This window comes from Oenanthe melanoleuca, chromosome 1A (genome assembly GCF_029582105.1).
Source record: "Oenanthe melanoleuca isolate GR-GAL-2019-014 chromosome 1A, OMel1.0, whole genome shotgun sequence".
Lineage (NCBI taxonomy): Eukaryota > Metazoa > Chordata > Aves > Passeriformes > Muscicapidae > Oenanthe > Oenanthe melanoleuca.
In genome coordinates this window covers 10984670-10999992 of record NC_079334.1, presented here as the reverse complement: position 1 = coordinate 10999992, position 15323 = coordinate 10984670, and the positions used below count along the sequence as shown (strand labels likewise).

The following is a 15323-nucleotide window of genomic DNA, read 5'->3' as shown; positions in this document are numbered from 1 at the left end:
ACCATCATAGATTAAGATAAGGATCTACACTTAGCGAAGGCCATCTGGTTAGTTAACACCAGAGGCTCTACCAGTGGAGTTGGCCCTGCCCAATCAAAACCTCCATGTTCGTAGAAGGGGATAGTCCTTGTGCCTGTAAGGAATGTGTTAGAGAAGACAGTTTGCATCAGTTCTGCTCAAGGAAAGGCAAACCCATCCATGGGACTGTTTCTGCTCAGGAACTGGGGTGCACTAGGCGGGTGATGCAAAAGGATTGGGAAATACAGTGGGTACCCTCAGAGGGATTTGTTTTTTGGGGGAGAATAATGTGTAACTGGCTGCTAAATGACAATGCCACTGTATGCCGTAACTCCCATGGACAATGAAGATGGACTGCTCCAGATACACCAGTCATGACCTCCTGATGTAATTTGCAACCAGCCAAATTACAAATTACTGTGCAACTCACACCAGTTCTCCTGCCCTGGAAGACACTTGGGACAGATAGTCCACAGCCATGGACTAAACAAAGTCAACAGACATCTTGGGGGGATGGCCATTGACTACAGAAATGAGAGCTGTACTTGTGTGTGTGTGTGTGTGTATACGTGTATGCAGCTGGAAGGAGTAGGATCTGGGAATGATGTACATGGTATAAAATAAGGGGTAGGAAATGTCCTGGTTCTGGCCAGGACTGGATTAATTTTTGCAGTAGCCAAGAGGGGGCAGGGCCAGGACCTGGAGGTTATTCTGTACCACCTCAAGTCATTGCTGGGGGTGGAGGAAAGAGACTCTCTTCCAGGGAGAAGGGGTTCCTTCCAAATGAGGAAATGTGGCAGGGGAAGAGAGAGCCATCCTGTTTTGTCTATTGTCCAGGATATTCTGAGTGAATAATTTCTTTCTCTCATTACTATTGTGCTGTTACAGTCAGTTTTCTTATCTCATCGTTGTTTTCAGTAAATTATTCTTATCTCAACCAATGATCTTTGTCTTTTGTGCCTCCCATTCTCCTCTCCATCCTGTTGGAGGAAGTGGGAGGTGCATCATTTGGAGAGTCTCAGTGGGAGAACTAAATTGAGGAGCACCGTTCCTAAATCATGACAGGTGTGGATAAAAAAAATAACTCTACATTAGACTGAAACATTCTCTAGGACAGACACCCTCCCACTTCATCCTATAGAACCCTTCCATGCTTTACCAACTGCAGAAGCCACATTGAACATATGTGCTAATCACTACAAAAGAACTTGACAGAATGGCCTCAACATGGAGAAGAGAGACTGTATGGGTTCCATCCAAAGGTCTACCCATCCCAGTATCCTTCCTCAGAGAATAATCAACACTTACAGAACTGCGTAACAAAGGAAATGCATACAGAAACTTTTCAAGAAGACTCCTTCCTTCTACAGCACTTTACAGTTCAGTGATGTGTAGTTCAGAGGCAATTCTATTTGCCACTAAATTGCAATGGAATTCCCTTCCACAAACTTACACAGTCTTCCTAGTAACACATGTAAGCTTTCAACATCTACAGCCATTTCCACAACTTACCACATCTGCTTTTGTTTGTTCAGCACCCAGCACCTCACATTAGTTACAAGGATCAACACCTTCTGTCAAAAAAGGTGTCTGTGTGGGAAATGTTGGTCAGTCTACACAAAATTTTATAGATCCATGTCACATATGCCTAAATGAACACCTTCAGGAATCAAAAAACACAAGCCCACATCCTGAAACAAAACTAAAATCCAAAAGCACCAAAGAAAAAATGTGGGAGAACATCTTCTCTGTTGCTTTAAAGGTTTTAGCCAGACTGTTTCAAGATTTACTGCAAGTTGATAAGAGTTAACAACTGCTAACTTTTTATAAAAAGCAGCAGCAGTAATTTTATAACTCTAACACTTGGAGACTCATAGGAAAAAATAACTAGTAACTCTGAAATCTTCAGGTGATATATCTTTTCTGATGTCCTGCATAGATGTTACATGACAACCTGGAACAAATTCATTTTGCTGGCTTACACTGATTTAAGAACAATGAAATGGAAATTGTCCCAAAAACCTTTGTGCCAAATCAGATATCTTCTGTCCTGCCACAGACACTGTAATGTTGGCATAAACATTCTATGATGTGTTCTAGCCAGTTTGACAGAATTGCAGCAGTGAGCTCATGCCTGATCTAGATGAAAATTTCTGCCACAAACTGATCCAGCACTGAACAGAATCATTACTAATTAATAAGGAATCTCAGTGTTCTGGCAAACATGAGGGTGAAGAATGCCTAACTTTCCTTTTGCAAAATACATCCAAGGCTGAAACAGTATCAGGGCTGAAGTGCTCAATCTGTTATAAATAAATCTCTACACATCACTAAGACTATTTTCTCCAATTTTCTCAGAGCTGGTGTAATATGAGGTGAATTACACACTATAAATCTTATTTTTAAGACAAAGAAAACTCTGCTCCCTGAGGCTCTCTCAAGGACTGCTTCAAAGCAACTCACCTTGCAGGACTGGAGTTACTTTGGCTCTAAAGGAGAATAAACAGTTGAGAATGAATGTGACCTTCCAGCACATGGCTGTGACTTCACCTTGACTTATTTGTAGTTATAAATAAGTAAAACCAACTTTCTAATCTAGAAAAGATACGACTGTGCCTAATATGGCAAGTACTAAATGTTATTTGCAATGGTTAGGAATCAACAAGGAAAGCCATAATTCATCAATTGAAGGCAAACCTACCAGGATATAGCAAAGGTAGACCTGAGCACCAGGTAGCAGTCAAGCCTTCCACTTCCAACAAAAGCTTTTGACAGCAAACTGATTAAATGTTAAACAATACTCACGTCTCAAAGACTGAGAGATAACAAATGTCAAATTTGTTTCATAACTCTTACACAACAAAATATATGCAAGACTTTCAATGTGGGCTAAAGTATTTCTTTTTTTTAAATTTAAAGTTTCAACTGGACATGTCAGAAAAAAAGGAAAAATCTATGCTTTTGCTCAAACTCTAATAAAAGGTAGATGCAAAGAAGATGCAAAGTGTAAAGGATTTCTGGAAGTACAAATAATTATATGTGGAGCAAGATTTATTTCTTTAAAATATGTTTTAGTAGGCTCTAAACTGACTAGCGCAAAGAATGAAAGATAATTTTTAAAAATGACATATTAATCCCAGTAAAAAGCTTTTTCCCCTGACGACCTAAGAATTGACTTATTTAACAAGTCCTTATCACACATTCTTACAAAGACAGCACTACTACATGGATATAATTCTTATTTTACACAAAAAAATGAGGGAAGAATAGCAAGTAACTCGCCCAAAGGCTGAGAAGAACAGAATTGTTTCTTAAAACACAACTCAACCACCATCCCATCATCCTTTCGGGTTGTATCAGAATATGAACGCTTAGAAAAGCAAAACTATATTCTATAACTTCATGGAATAAAAAATGCAGGTACAATTACAAACCTCTATTTTGTCTGTTTTGGCATCTCCCCAGTATATTTTGCTTTCTGCATAATCCAGAGCCAAACCATTTGGCCAGCCAAGTGAGGTGTTCACCAGCACAATTCTGTCTGAGCCATCCAGTGCTGCCCTCTCAATTTTTGGGATTTCTCCCCAGTCAGTCCAGTACATATACCTGAAAAGGAAACAAAACCTTATTAATCCAAACCTCCAATATTCTTATCATTTCTTCTGGACTACTCTTCCCCAAAACCACATAGCACACAGAAAGTCACATTTCTAAACCAAAAATAATTCCTTACCCAGATAAAGATGCCCAAACCATTCAGAAATAATTGTCATGTAAACACACAAAATTCCTGTATCAGTCTGCTCAGCAAGACAATATAACCAGTGCTATTAGCTAGAATAAACAAGCTGATTCACACAGTCCACAAAAATATTTTTAAAAATAATAAAACACAGACACATAAGGTGACTACCCAAGTAGTCAAAATAGAGCAGCAGTGCTCGTGCCTCAGAGCCTTAACTTTCAGAGAATCCCAGTATTTTCATTTGGAAAACTCAGAAGTTTATCACTGCATCCCATTATCTACATAGAAGCAGAGAGATGTATCTTCTTTGCATGACTAATATTTTTAAAAATGCTCACAAACAGCCCCTCACCCAACCATGGGATCCAGCACAATAGCTCTGGGTTCTTCCAGGTCTTCTGATATCAGGATTTTCCTCATGGTGCCATTGAGCCTGGTGACCTCGATGCGGTCCGTGCCGGTGTCCGTCCAGTACAGGTTGCGGGCCACCCAGTCCACGGCGATGCCGTCGGGGTGCGCGATCTGAGCCGTGACCACGAACTGGCTGCCCGAGCCGTCGAGGAAGGAGCGGCGGATGGCCCTCACTTCGTCATCTGTCCAGTAGATGTATCCTTCCAGGGGATCGAAGTCGATGGCGATGGCGTGCCGGATGTCCTCCAGCGGCAGCACGATGTCCGTGAAATCGGGCGTGTCCAAGGAAATGCGCCTCAGGTCCGTCCGGCGGGCCAGGAGCAGCAGTGCAGTGGCGCCTGCAGCGACAGGACAAACACAAACGCCTTGCAAACACTGGAAATAGAAAACCTCAGTCTGTCCTTTCCCAACAACAGGACCTAACCAAACTGCTGGGTACCAGCAGAGACTTCCACTCCAAGGCTTCAAACATGAAGCTGCTCACAATGTCTCTGCTTATTATTCTGCAGAGTAAGTCAGATGTGCTTACAGAGAAAATTCAGTGGTCCTCTCATTTTCCAGAATGTATCACGTTGCACACATTCTCCATCGATATCGTTCCCTACAAATTACTGAACTAGATATGCAACAACTATGTTGCTATTTTATGCAAATCCAAAGATGGCCTGCAACCTCTTAGATGAGAAACCAATTATGCAGGTAATTTATTGACTGCTGCTGCTGGTGAGAGGACAACCACAACAAATAAGCTGTATCTTTCAACAACCCCTGATAAATGGAAAAAATGTAACATAGAACACCACAACTAAACCTTTTTTGAGAAACTCTTATTGAAGGGTCAGATTTGGGAAAAGACCACTGCGCAATGACCACGCAGAGCAGGAGGGCTGTCACCTTCTCCCACATTTGTTAAGAACAAGCTTATTGAACACATGAAGATAAATAAAAATGTCTTATAAAGTCATTTTGAGCTAAAGCACAGAAAAGCCTTACTATCTTTTGGGTCAAAAGTCAGAAACACAATAAATAAGATCAGCTTGCACTGCAGAAGATGTTTTCACATAGGCAACACAGCATGTTTAATGGTACTATCAATGACAGTTGCACTTATTGTCTAATCTACTTCATTTTCATTTAATTTTCTAGTCTCTGTCACCAGATTTCAAGGTAATGAAGGATAAACAACCACCACACCCCATTCCAATTAAACTGGCTTATCAGTTTGGAGTCTTAGGGAGATAAGAGCAGCTCAGGCCTGAGGGAAGCCTGAGCTAAGGTTAAAAATGCATGCATAATTGCAGGGAAAGTGTGGTGCAATGGCTCTCCTCAAAGAGTGAGAGGACAGCTTCAGCAGGGATTGATGGGGGATGAGGGGGAGGGTGGGAAAGGCTTAGTAAAACAAATGCATGAGCATGCAGTGAAAATGAGCAATTGCCAAGCCACACTGCATCAGTGTCTCAATTTGGATGTCTAAGAGGTATAAATAAGACCTAGAAGACTGGAAGAGTTACAACTGAAGTAAGTAAGTTGGTGATGAAAGAAGAATTTTGTGTTTGATGCCAAATTTGTTTTTTAAAAGAGAGAGTCATTGATAATGGTGCTAGATGAAACCTCAGCGCATGCCAAACCTTGGAAAGATGCCAGAGCAGCCATTGCCTCATTTACAACAAGTATAATGTGTTAAAAAACCTCTAAGACACTTTCACAGTGCTGCAGGAAACAGTACCTTCCAACAACTGAAGTTGAGGATATTATTATGAGTGTTTCTGATTGATAGTCCAGAATGGACTAAGATCAGCTTTGGGATCTTCTGCTGTAAAATACCCTGTGTACACACTTCTCAACTGTTCTTCTAGTGAGTAACTCTTATGCATTAATTAATCAGGGGGGAACCTGTAATTACATGCCTATGTATCCTTCAAAATACTGTAAAGCATGTGACATAGCCAATGGAAAAAGGCCTGTTAGAAAGAGGTTTTTTTTTATAATTACTTGACACAGCAATTAATCTTGACACAGCAGTCTCTGTGTACATCTGTATTTGTTGCTACTAAGTACAACAAAAAATTCAGCATTAAAATTCAAGCAGACAGATGCATTATATTCCTAGAAAGTCTTAGCACATAACAAATCCCTACAATTTAGGTTCAAGGAAGAAAAAAACCCTTACTATATTTTCTTAGCAACTTCACAGTCATTTATCCAACCTGTCTTTTAAGCACAATAATGTCATATTAAAAATTTAAAAAAAAAAAAAATCTTTTTTGCATTATCAGGTAAACCTAACCTAGAGCAAATGCCCGAACCTCAGAGTTCAAAACATATGTATGTCTCAAAGAACCAATGCAAGGTCTCCAGAAAGACTCCATTCAGTATGACCATGCCCTTGCCCAAATTCACCCTTAAAATTGACCAACTGACCTTCCCATTCTTCCCAAAGATGACCCATTTCAACAGCTTCAGTATCCTGCTTTCAGACCGCAACACTGCTGTTTAGTCAAACAACCCACTGTGTTTAACTTTAACTCAGCACTGGTAAATGACTGGCTTTCAGCTAATTGTGTTGTACTCTGGAACCCCGAGCTAAAAATTTCATGGTCTTTATCTGGAGGCTTGGCTAGCATTCCAATTCCTCCATCAAACATCAGTCCTCAGCTCTCCAACCAGGCAATAAAAAGTTTAAAGCTTACTTCAGAGCTATTACCCAAACATTTGCAAACCAACACCTCAGCTGCTTAGCTAGACCAGCAGTCATTCCCCTTGGAAAAAGAAACTCAGCAGCAGAAAAGCACCACACCTCCAGGCAGGTTGAGGGAAAGATCACTGAATACCTTCAGGCTTGTCCTGACAATAGCAGAAGTAACAAATGCAAGAGCTAGGCAGTATTTATAGACTGATCCCATTACTGCCTTGATAACAGCCAGGGAAAAGAACCCCAGGTGGTCTCAAAAGTGTGGCAAACACCAGCTGTGCAAAGTTTACCTGGCTAGGCACTGATCACCACTCAGAAGTTGCTCAAGGTACTCAAGGGTGTCAGGACGTGACAGAATCAATCAATTTTATTCACTTCTACTCCAAAGAACAGTTATGAAGCAAAAGCTAAGATGACAGCAGGATCTCCAGACCTCTTGCCTTGCCTCTCTAAGAAAAAATCAAACCTCTAATGCTGAGCATGAGAGAGAGAATATCATGAGTACAGAATCGTATTTCAAAAAAAGAAAAAGACAATGCAGGCTGCATGCAAGCATAACTTTATTATTGGCTTTTTAAAAATTTATCAGCACTTATTAGGAGAACTGGAACAAGCCACAAACATGTAAAACACCTCAAACCTCAGCTGGTTTATATGCCTTCAAAGGGCACGCAGAGGCTGTAGCCAGATGCAGACCTGAGGCAGTTCTCCCTTGTTTCTAAACTATTCAACTTGTGGACTAGGTTCAAGATTCTTTTAAGCAGTGCCTCAAGTCACAGGATATTCAAGATAGTTAGCAATTTTTTGAAAGCCAAGTCCCTTACTTGTCTAAATATGGACATATAAGCCTTACTCCAGACTCTTAGTTTTGAGAGCTTTAGCCTACTTTTATTAAGCACTTTGAAAGCTGGGATTACAAGCTCACAGACGGTACATTACATTAGTACTGGAACTAATACTTGCCTCAAAAATTCACTATTAAAATTCTCAACTTAAATCTGTGTGCTAGTTGAAGTCAAGGGAAGGGGGAGAAAGGGGGAAGCAGAGCAAGCATGAAGATACATGCAATGGCCAGCTTTAAGCCCAATGCCCTTCTAACCTTTGCAATTAATTACATCTTCTCAATGACATACAGGCCTCAGTCATTTGTAAGTTATTGAACTTTAAAACCATCAGTGGTTGCTGAGCTACACAGACACATGCTCAGGAATGCATACAAAGGAAGTGCTAGACCTAAGACATGTATAATGCATTCCCTGTATCTGAAAAATCACTATTATTAATACATCCCAAATAGAATTACTTCACATTTGATCAAAACATTTAATTCCTAAATGTTTTTCCCCAGTTTTAAAGTTACTATTGTGAAAGAGTCCCTGATACAACAACACAAACAAGAGTTTTTCATGTAAGTTCAACCTTAAAACTACAAAGGCAAAAGAACATGCATCTGAAATTAATCATATCTTTCTTCTTTCCTTTAAAATAAATTAAAGAATGAAGGTGTGAAACTAGCATCCTGATCTGTGCTGTCAAATCAAGATCCTGGCTATTCCTGACAGAGCAAATTAGGCAGTGGACAGCCCTAAATTGCAAAAGAAAGTGCAAAATTCTGCTCCTGCATCCAAGCCTACCGGGGAAATACAATGTGAGTATCCATGGGCAAAATACTGACTTTTCCTGGCCAAAGCAAGGCTGAAATCGAAGCGTGAACTCTGCTTTTTCTCTGTGAGGTAACTCGCACCTCCTCGCTCAGCCGAAGTCACCATGGGTTTTCTGAGTTTAAACCAGTTTCACTACTGGCAGGAGCAACTGCAGGACACCAGTAAAACTCCTTACAGGCAAAGACAGAAGCTGAGCACATGGACAGAGAGATCTTCAAGCACTAATAAGAATGTAACTCCGATGACAAACTCATTTATATAAGGAAATTCAGGTTTGTCTTACAACTAACTACCAAAAGACCATTTAAATGTAGCACTGCCAAACTCAAAACAGCACCACACACAATAATGAAAAAGTCCAGTATGTTGTGCAGAAGAACAATACATTACCAAGAATATGACACAAGGTGGTAAAAGCTCTCTGGTAGAAGATCTGAGTCCTGCCTGGGTGCTCAGAAAGGACTCTGCTTCACATGTTACTGATAGAGGAATATCTGGCCATGAAGTAACTTACTTTGCCCCTCTTTTGCTTGAGGGACAGGGATTTACAAACTTTCACCCAGGCAACGGGGGAGCTAAAACCTTGCTACAAGCTTGCATCTCAGTATACTTTACTGTTTTGATTTTTATTATTAGGTATTAGAAAAACAGATATTTTATTCTAAGGTATCACCCCTTCCCGAAAAACTGGAGAAATCTTTCAAAATTGGAATGTGTGTGTTACTATATTTACAGATCTTACAAGAAACAGTAAAACTCCTCTAAGGTATAATTAAAAAAACCCTACAAAAATGGAGAAACTAGCACTGGGAGAAAGGCAAGGGAAGAAAAAGATTTCCTATAAACCAAGATTATTCAAAAATGCTAGGTTGTCATGGAAACTGCTCAGGGAGGGTCAGCCAGCCTCACCTTTGGCTGCCAGGATCATCTGTCAATGCCAAGGCACTGCAAACACCACAAACACACATTCAAAATTCACCCATCAAAATCTTTCCAGTGCTGGCCAGTATTCTCCACAGCACAGCAAGAAATGAAGCTCTCTCCTCAAAGAGGCTCATTTCACCATGAAACAATTCGATTTAGGAACCAGTCTGATCGTAGTCTACTGTTAGAAGACAAAATCATCTTAAAGAAGAGAAACTCATCCTAATTTTTCACCTTTCTTCACTTCTCAGTCACTAGTCTCTCCCACGGTCATGTACACATTCTAATTGCAAACAGAGATTTAATCAGCACTGCAGCTTTACAGCTGTATACTGAAACTGAAGTAAAAATGTTCACTTCTCAGGGTTCAGCTCTACTTTCACAGCAAATACAGAGAACAGGCAAGTACAGGGGGAAAAAAACAGCCCAAAAAACTAGAATCAATCTCCCACCCTGCACATCTGAAAATAAGAAAACAAATTTACTTCCCAGGGGTCCTCAAGGAGCCTAAGAAATGAAGTGCCCACACACACAAATTTACATTTTGAACTCTGGTCTATGGCTACTCTGGCTCTGTTCAAGTGCCATGCTCTCCTCCCTCCTCTAAATCAATAACTGCAGCCTTTGCAACTACAGGAAGAAATCCCAGGGAATCTGTGCCTTGAAGAGCTCTGGAAAGTTGGAGGTTACTCACAAAAGCCCTAAGCCTGCTTAGGAATCTGCACCTCCCTTCAGAGAAAGAGTTTAAAAAAAAAAAAAAATTAAAAATAAATAAATAAATAAATAAATAAATAAATAAATAATCACTATTTTGGGGCATGCTCAGCTCTCAATGCTGAACTTCCTGCATGAGTATGTCAGAAATTAGCCCTGCACAGGATCAAAGCTGCACAAAACCAATGGACCTGATGAATAATTTCAGTAGCTTGTTTCATCTGGGTTATGTGCTGTCTCCTTTCTAAGGCCTAAGCTAAATAAACAGTCTCAATTTTCTCCCCTCTTCCCACCCTTTTTTCCTGAAAAGGCAGAGGCAGAATGTCCCCAAAATATACAGCAGCAGAATGGTAGTTTAAAATGCAACAGGATATTGACAAGCATACGAGAAATGTTCCTGTATAAAGTTTTTTGCATACAAGTGGACAACATCCTGGAAAAACTTGGTTAACAATATTTCAAATACAGTGGGGGCTTATATTCTGTAAATCAAATTCATGTTATGGCTGGGAACATAAAATTTGGCTTCTTGTGTTCAGGGAGTGGGAGAAAAAAGCAACAGTTATAAATACTGAGACATAAGAAATGGCTAAAAAAAGTGAGCTGATGATTCTGAATATCTCTGCATGAGAAATCCTTTTAATAAGGTTCTGGGATGGATTTTTAATGCCATTCCTCTACCTACCCTTGGTAATTTACTTTGATACACTGGAGTTTATCAGTGCATATCAAGTATTTTTGAAAAAGCGAATGGATTTGTGTCACATTCTGACTACATACAACCAACCCAGAGCAGTATTATTAAAACTTCTCCTTACACCAAGGGAAATGGAAGAAAAACATCTTGTTTGTGTATGGGGAAATTCTTATAAACAATCCTGCCAGGCTAAACTGGGAGCTGTTTTTCACATAAAAGCAGCAATTTATTTTAACAAGGTTCACAGAGACACACAAAAATAATCAGCAGCGAGCATGAAATAGCATGAAAATAAAGAAAACTCTGAACACAGCTGACAAGCCTGGAATAATTTTTAAAATATAAAACTCTAATTTAAAAAAATATTTCTGTATACATTTTATTTAGCTTATTTACACTAAGCTCTGCTGTATTGTTTCTTCCTCTATTTACTTCTGTCCTAGAGAGATGATCTGCATAAAAGATGGTTATTTATGATCTAGCTAATTATCTCCCAGCATTAATTTTGAGTCTGTTAGTGTCCTACAGCAACCACAGCTCAACATGACAAAACCTACACGTACAAAGTATAACAATTTAAAATCATGTACATTAGCCCACAATGAGAAACTAAAAGCAGTTTTGGGTCAGCGCTTGCAGCTCTAAGTCTTGATCATGTCTTGAATTTTAGGGCTTTCAGCACCTCTAAGAACATGGGATTATTTTAAGAGAGAGATGTCAGGTGTATGTGTGTATAATAAATGGACACCAGACTTTAAAAGAAATTAGAAAGGGGTTATTGTACAATCTTTTTAGCCAAATACTTCATGATCAATAATGTCAGAAACATTTTAGAGACAACTGAGGAGACAGGTATCTTTTTCTCTAAGAAAAGGGAAACAACAGAGCCCCCCAAGACTTTCAGGGAGTTAGTGACAAAGACAGAACCGCAACTTAAATCTTGTCACTGGAGGCAACCTGCCCTTCCCTGAGGAGAATGTTCCCTTTGTAAAATGTAGAGGGCATTTTCCAATCACTTATCTGTACTGCAAACACATACGTAGTTTCAGAATTTGCCACCCACCCTCTAAGGTGCATCATTCATATAGTGCAGCTGAAAGAATCCCTTTCCCTCCAAAAACTAATCTGTGCTTAATCTAAATGATTTTTTAAAAATAAAGCCTACCATCTTTGCAGGTCTTTCCATTCTCGAGAAGTTTCACACCAGTGGGACATGCACACTGATAAGAGGGCTTGGTAGGAGACATCAAACACAAGTGGGAGCAGCCACCATTATTAATTCCACATGGGTTTGTAGCTGTTAAACATAAATCACACAGATTAATGCTTCTGATAACGAATGACCTCATATCATGTGTTAAGACACATACGGCATTTGAGTGGTAGAACCAGTGGCAGCAACACAGATTAAAGGGGGAAATGATAAACACAGAACAAGTAAAAATTATTTCCAAGTGCTGAGTAGTGGGGTATTTATGGTATCAAAATGAATGGATGTTGAATGTTTCCCTTCTGGGGAATGTAGCACTTAGCTCTATACAAGAACTTTGTTTCAGCTCTGCTCTTCTCATTTTTACAAACTCCTCAGCATACTGGTGCTGAATGCATATATAAAAACAAAATGCAAACACAGTAAATTAACAGAATGGTTAAGACAGCGGTTATTACACAGAGCTAGTCCTGCTTAATATCATCTGCCAAATTAATATTACTTTCCACTCAGGAATTACCACTTCAAAAAATAAAAATACTGTGTTGCCTGAAGTTGTGGTACAGAAAAGAGAAAAATATGACAACAACATAAATGTGCCAGGTAGAAAAAAAGTAAGAGATGGGGAGGGGAGGGGTTGGTTCTTGCACTTAAAAATCCCTGCAAGAAATGTAGAGAATATCTGGTTTCCCTTTGGGTCTTTTGCTATTGTCTGCACTGGAAAAATTGCATCATGACGTGGGTGAAGCCACCCAGCATCATACAGAAAGACTAATTAAGATTTTTGCAAATCAGTTCCAGCTTGCAATTAAAGAAAGACAGCAAGACAGCTTACCATTTGGCTGCCTCTTCTGGCTGAAGGCATGGATATCCATGGGAGAGAAGATGTTGGAATGTATTTCACGCAGGTCCTCCCCAGAGTACTTGCTGCAGGCCAAGATCGAATGTGTGTTCCAGTCAGTCCAGTACAACGTGTCCCCAAACAGTGTCAAAGCAAAGGGATGTGGAAGGGAGCCTTTAACCACTGCTTGCCTAATAGAGCACAGGGAGAAAATGAATGCTCAAACACAGTTCATGCAACAGTTTTTCCTGAACACAGCTTCTGTGAAAAGAAGTTAGGGTACTGTTGATGAGAACTTTGTATTTATTTATTTTTGGGAAACAAATATACTGCTGCCACTTTGGGGAACTATATGAAGGAGCAACACAGGAAGACTATTTTCAGGCTGCCTACTGATGCTGAGAAGCCCAAGAGATGCTAACTGAAATCCTTACTTAGATCTGCTGGTACTTCTTATGTCTTGATTAGTCCATGCCTGTAGGGCTCTCTGCTACCACATGAAGTGGGGGAATGCCAGCTGATTTTGTGCAAGCCTGACTGCTACCTGCTGATATACCATGTCCACCAATTTCAGCCTCAGCAGATTTCACACTGAAACAAACTGGTCAATTAGCTGTCCATCCATCTCTTACTGTTCCTCTTTTGGACCATCAAAAAATACTCCAAAGTGAAGTAGTTTTTCACTCTAAAGAAATCCTTAAAGTTACTTTCATTATTATGGTAATTATTAAGCTATTGTTTTTACTATAAACAGTGCCATTAAACAGAGTTCTAGTGATTTTCTGCCATGGTAATAATATCACTTCTAAGCAAACTGGGTCACTGCCTCTCTCCAGGTTCATAAACAAAATTAAAGAGTATACCCATATATTTTATGCATATATACAAAGACATGCTCATTAGCCATCACAAAAATGCAGCACAAACATCACTGAAGACAGTTTTTCCAGGTTCTTGTGATGTAGAAACTAATTATCTGTACCTAAGATTCTCAGAATTGGAATTAAGTAGCTCAATTCTTACTTTTATTTTATTCAGAATCACAGAAAAAATTTAGATGGAGAGGACTACAGAGGCCTTCTGGACCAACACCCCGCTCAAAGCAGGGCCACCACACAAGTACCACTTACAGGAGTGCTTCTTGCCACTTCCCTTCTTCTTAACTGCCTAAGTGGAAGTGTGTTCCCTAGGCAAGGTTCTCCTGAACAGTGGGGATCACCATCCCTTTCCTGAACTGAAAGCAGGGATTGACACATAGCCCTGCTACTCCTTCAAAATAAGGACCACGATGAATGCCAGCCTCCCAATTTTCTTCTTGAAGGGAAGACAGTAATTATCCATATATTTACTGAGAAAACACCCCCAGACCATAGGCATCACTTCTGGAAATAAGTCTAACTAAAATGGTTTAACAAATGACAAAAATACTCTTATTTTCCAAATATTTGCTGTTAAAATATAACAGAAGGGCATACGAAAGCGAGAAGCTTGAAGATGCCTTCTGCCAATGACTCTGAGTACAAAGAGACTATAGTCATTACTGTTCTTTCACCTTAGCTTCAGGAAAAAGATGCAGTACCTTTAAAGCTTCTGGTTTTTTTCTACTTATGAGAAAAAGATATAGATTCCCTTGCTTGTTACTCTAGTGTTCCAATTCTACACCAAACAAAATCTTCTATTTCTCGGTATTTTGCACTCAAAAGTAGGGCATGCTATCTTTTCTTTCTTATCTCTGTCTGGAGTCAGGTATATATTTGCTTCTAATTAAATGTACCAACTAAGCATCTTACAAAAGACCATTGTAATATCATTTAAAGCTGAAACCTGCCAGTCAAACAGTGAAGCCTGGATGACACAACACATTCCGGTACCATACCAAGTATAAATGCATTCTAAATCTGCAAACATTTTAACCAACCCTATCTCCAAATCCTAAACGTTTTCAGATTTGAATTTTAGCTTAGAGCAGGCTTGGAGACTAAGTCTGTATGTATGAGGTACTGTATGACATTTGACAAATGACGTTTTGTCATATGAAACAGAAGCAGTTAAAGTCCAAAACTCTCACCATAATCAAACCTCCACCTAAGACAGCATTCCCTTAAAAAGAGAACACACATTTTTATGAAGCATTCTGAACCTCTTACTTGAAACCAAAACCAAAACCAACCAACCAAAAAAAACCCCATCACACAGAGGAATTTTACATTTGATTTGTACCCACCACTAGTGGAAATAAATCTTTGAGTACAATAGCTGCTCTTAGACATGCCTAACTTTCAGACAACCATCTATTCATATGACTATGCATCAGGTGAACTGTGACCCTTATTTAAACCAGCCTTTATCTGGAGAGATTCAGGAGCCCTTCATTTGACTGTGCTGTCAGTCACAGCCTTGAAGCAAC

The 15323-nt window shown here is 39.6% G+C and overlaps 1 protein-coding gene across 2 annotated transcripts in view; it reads right to left on the bottom strand.

The window, feature by feature from the left end:
- LRP6 (LDL receptor related protein 6) overlaps positions 1–15323 on the bottom strand; it is a 112162-nt gene that overhangs the window by 42858 nt on the left and 53981 nt on the right. For both annotated transcript variants that reach the window (XM_056481933.1, XM_056481935.1), the window contains exons 4-7: positions 12911–13107; positions 12031–12162; positions 4116–4512; positions 3453–3624 (exon numbers count right to left, since the gene is read on the bottom strand). In XM_056481933.1, the coding sequence (XP_056337908.1) occupies positions 3453–3624; positions 4116–4512; positions 12031–12162; positions 12911–13107 (898 nt within the window). The remainder of the gene's footprint in view (positions 1–3452; positions 3625–4115; positions 4513–12030; positions 12163–12910; positions 13108–15323) is intronic.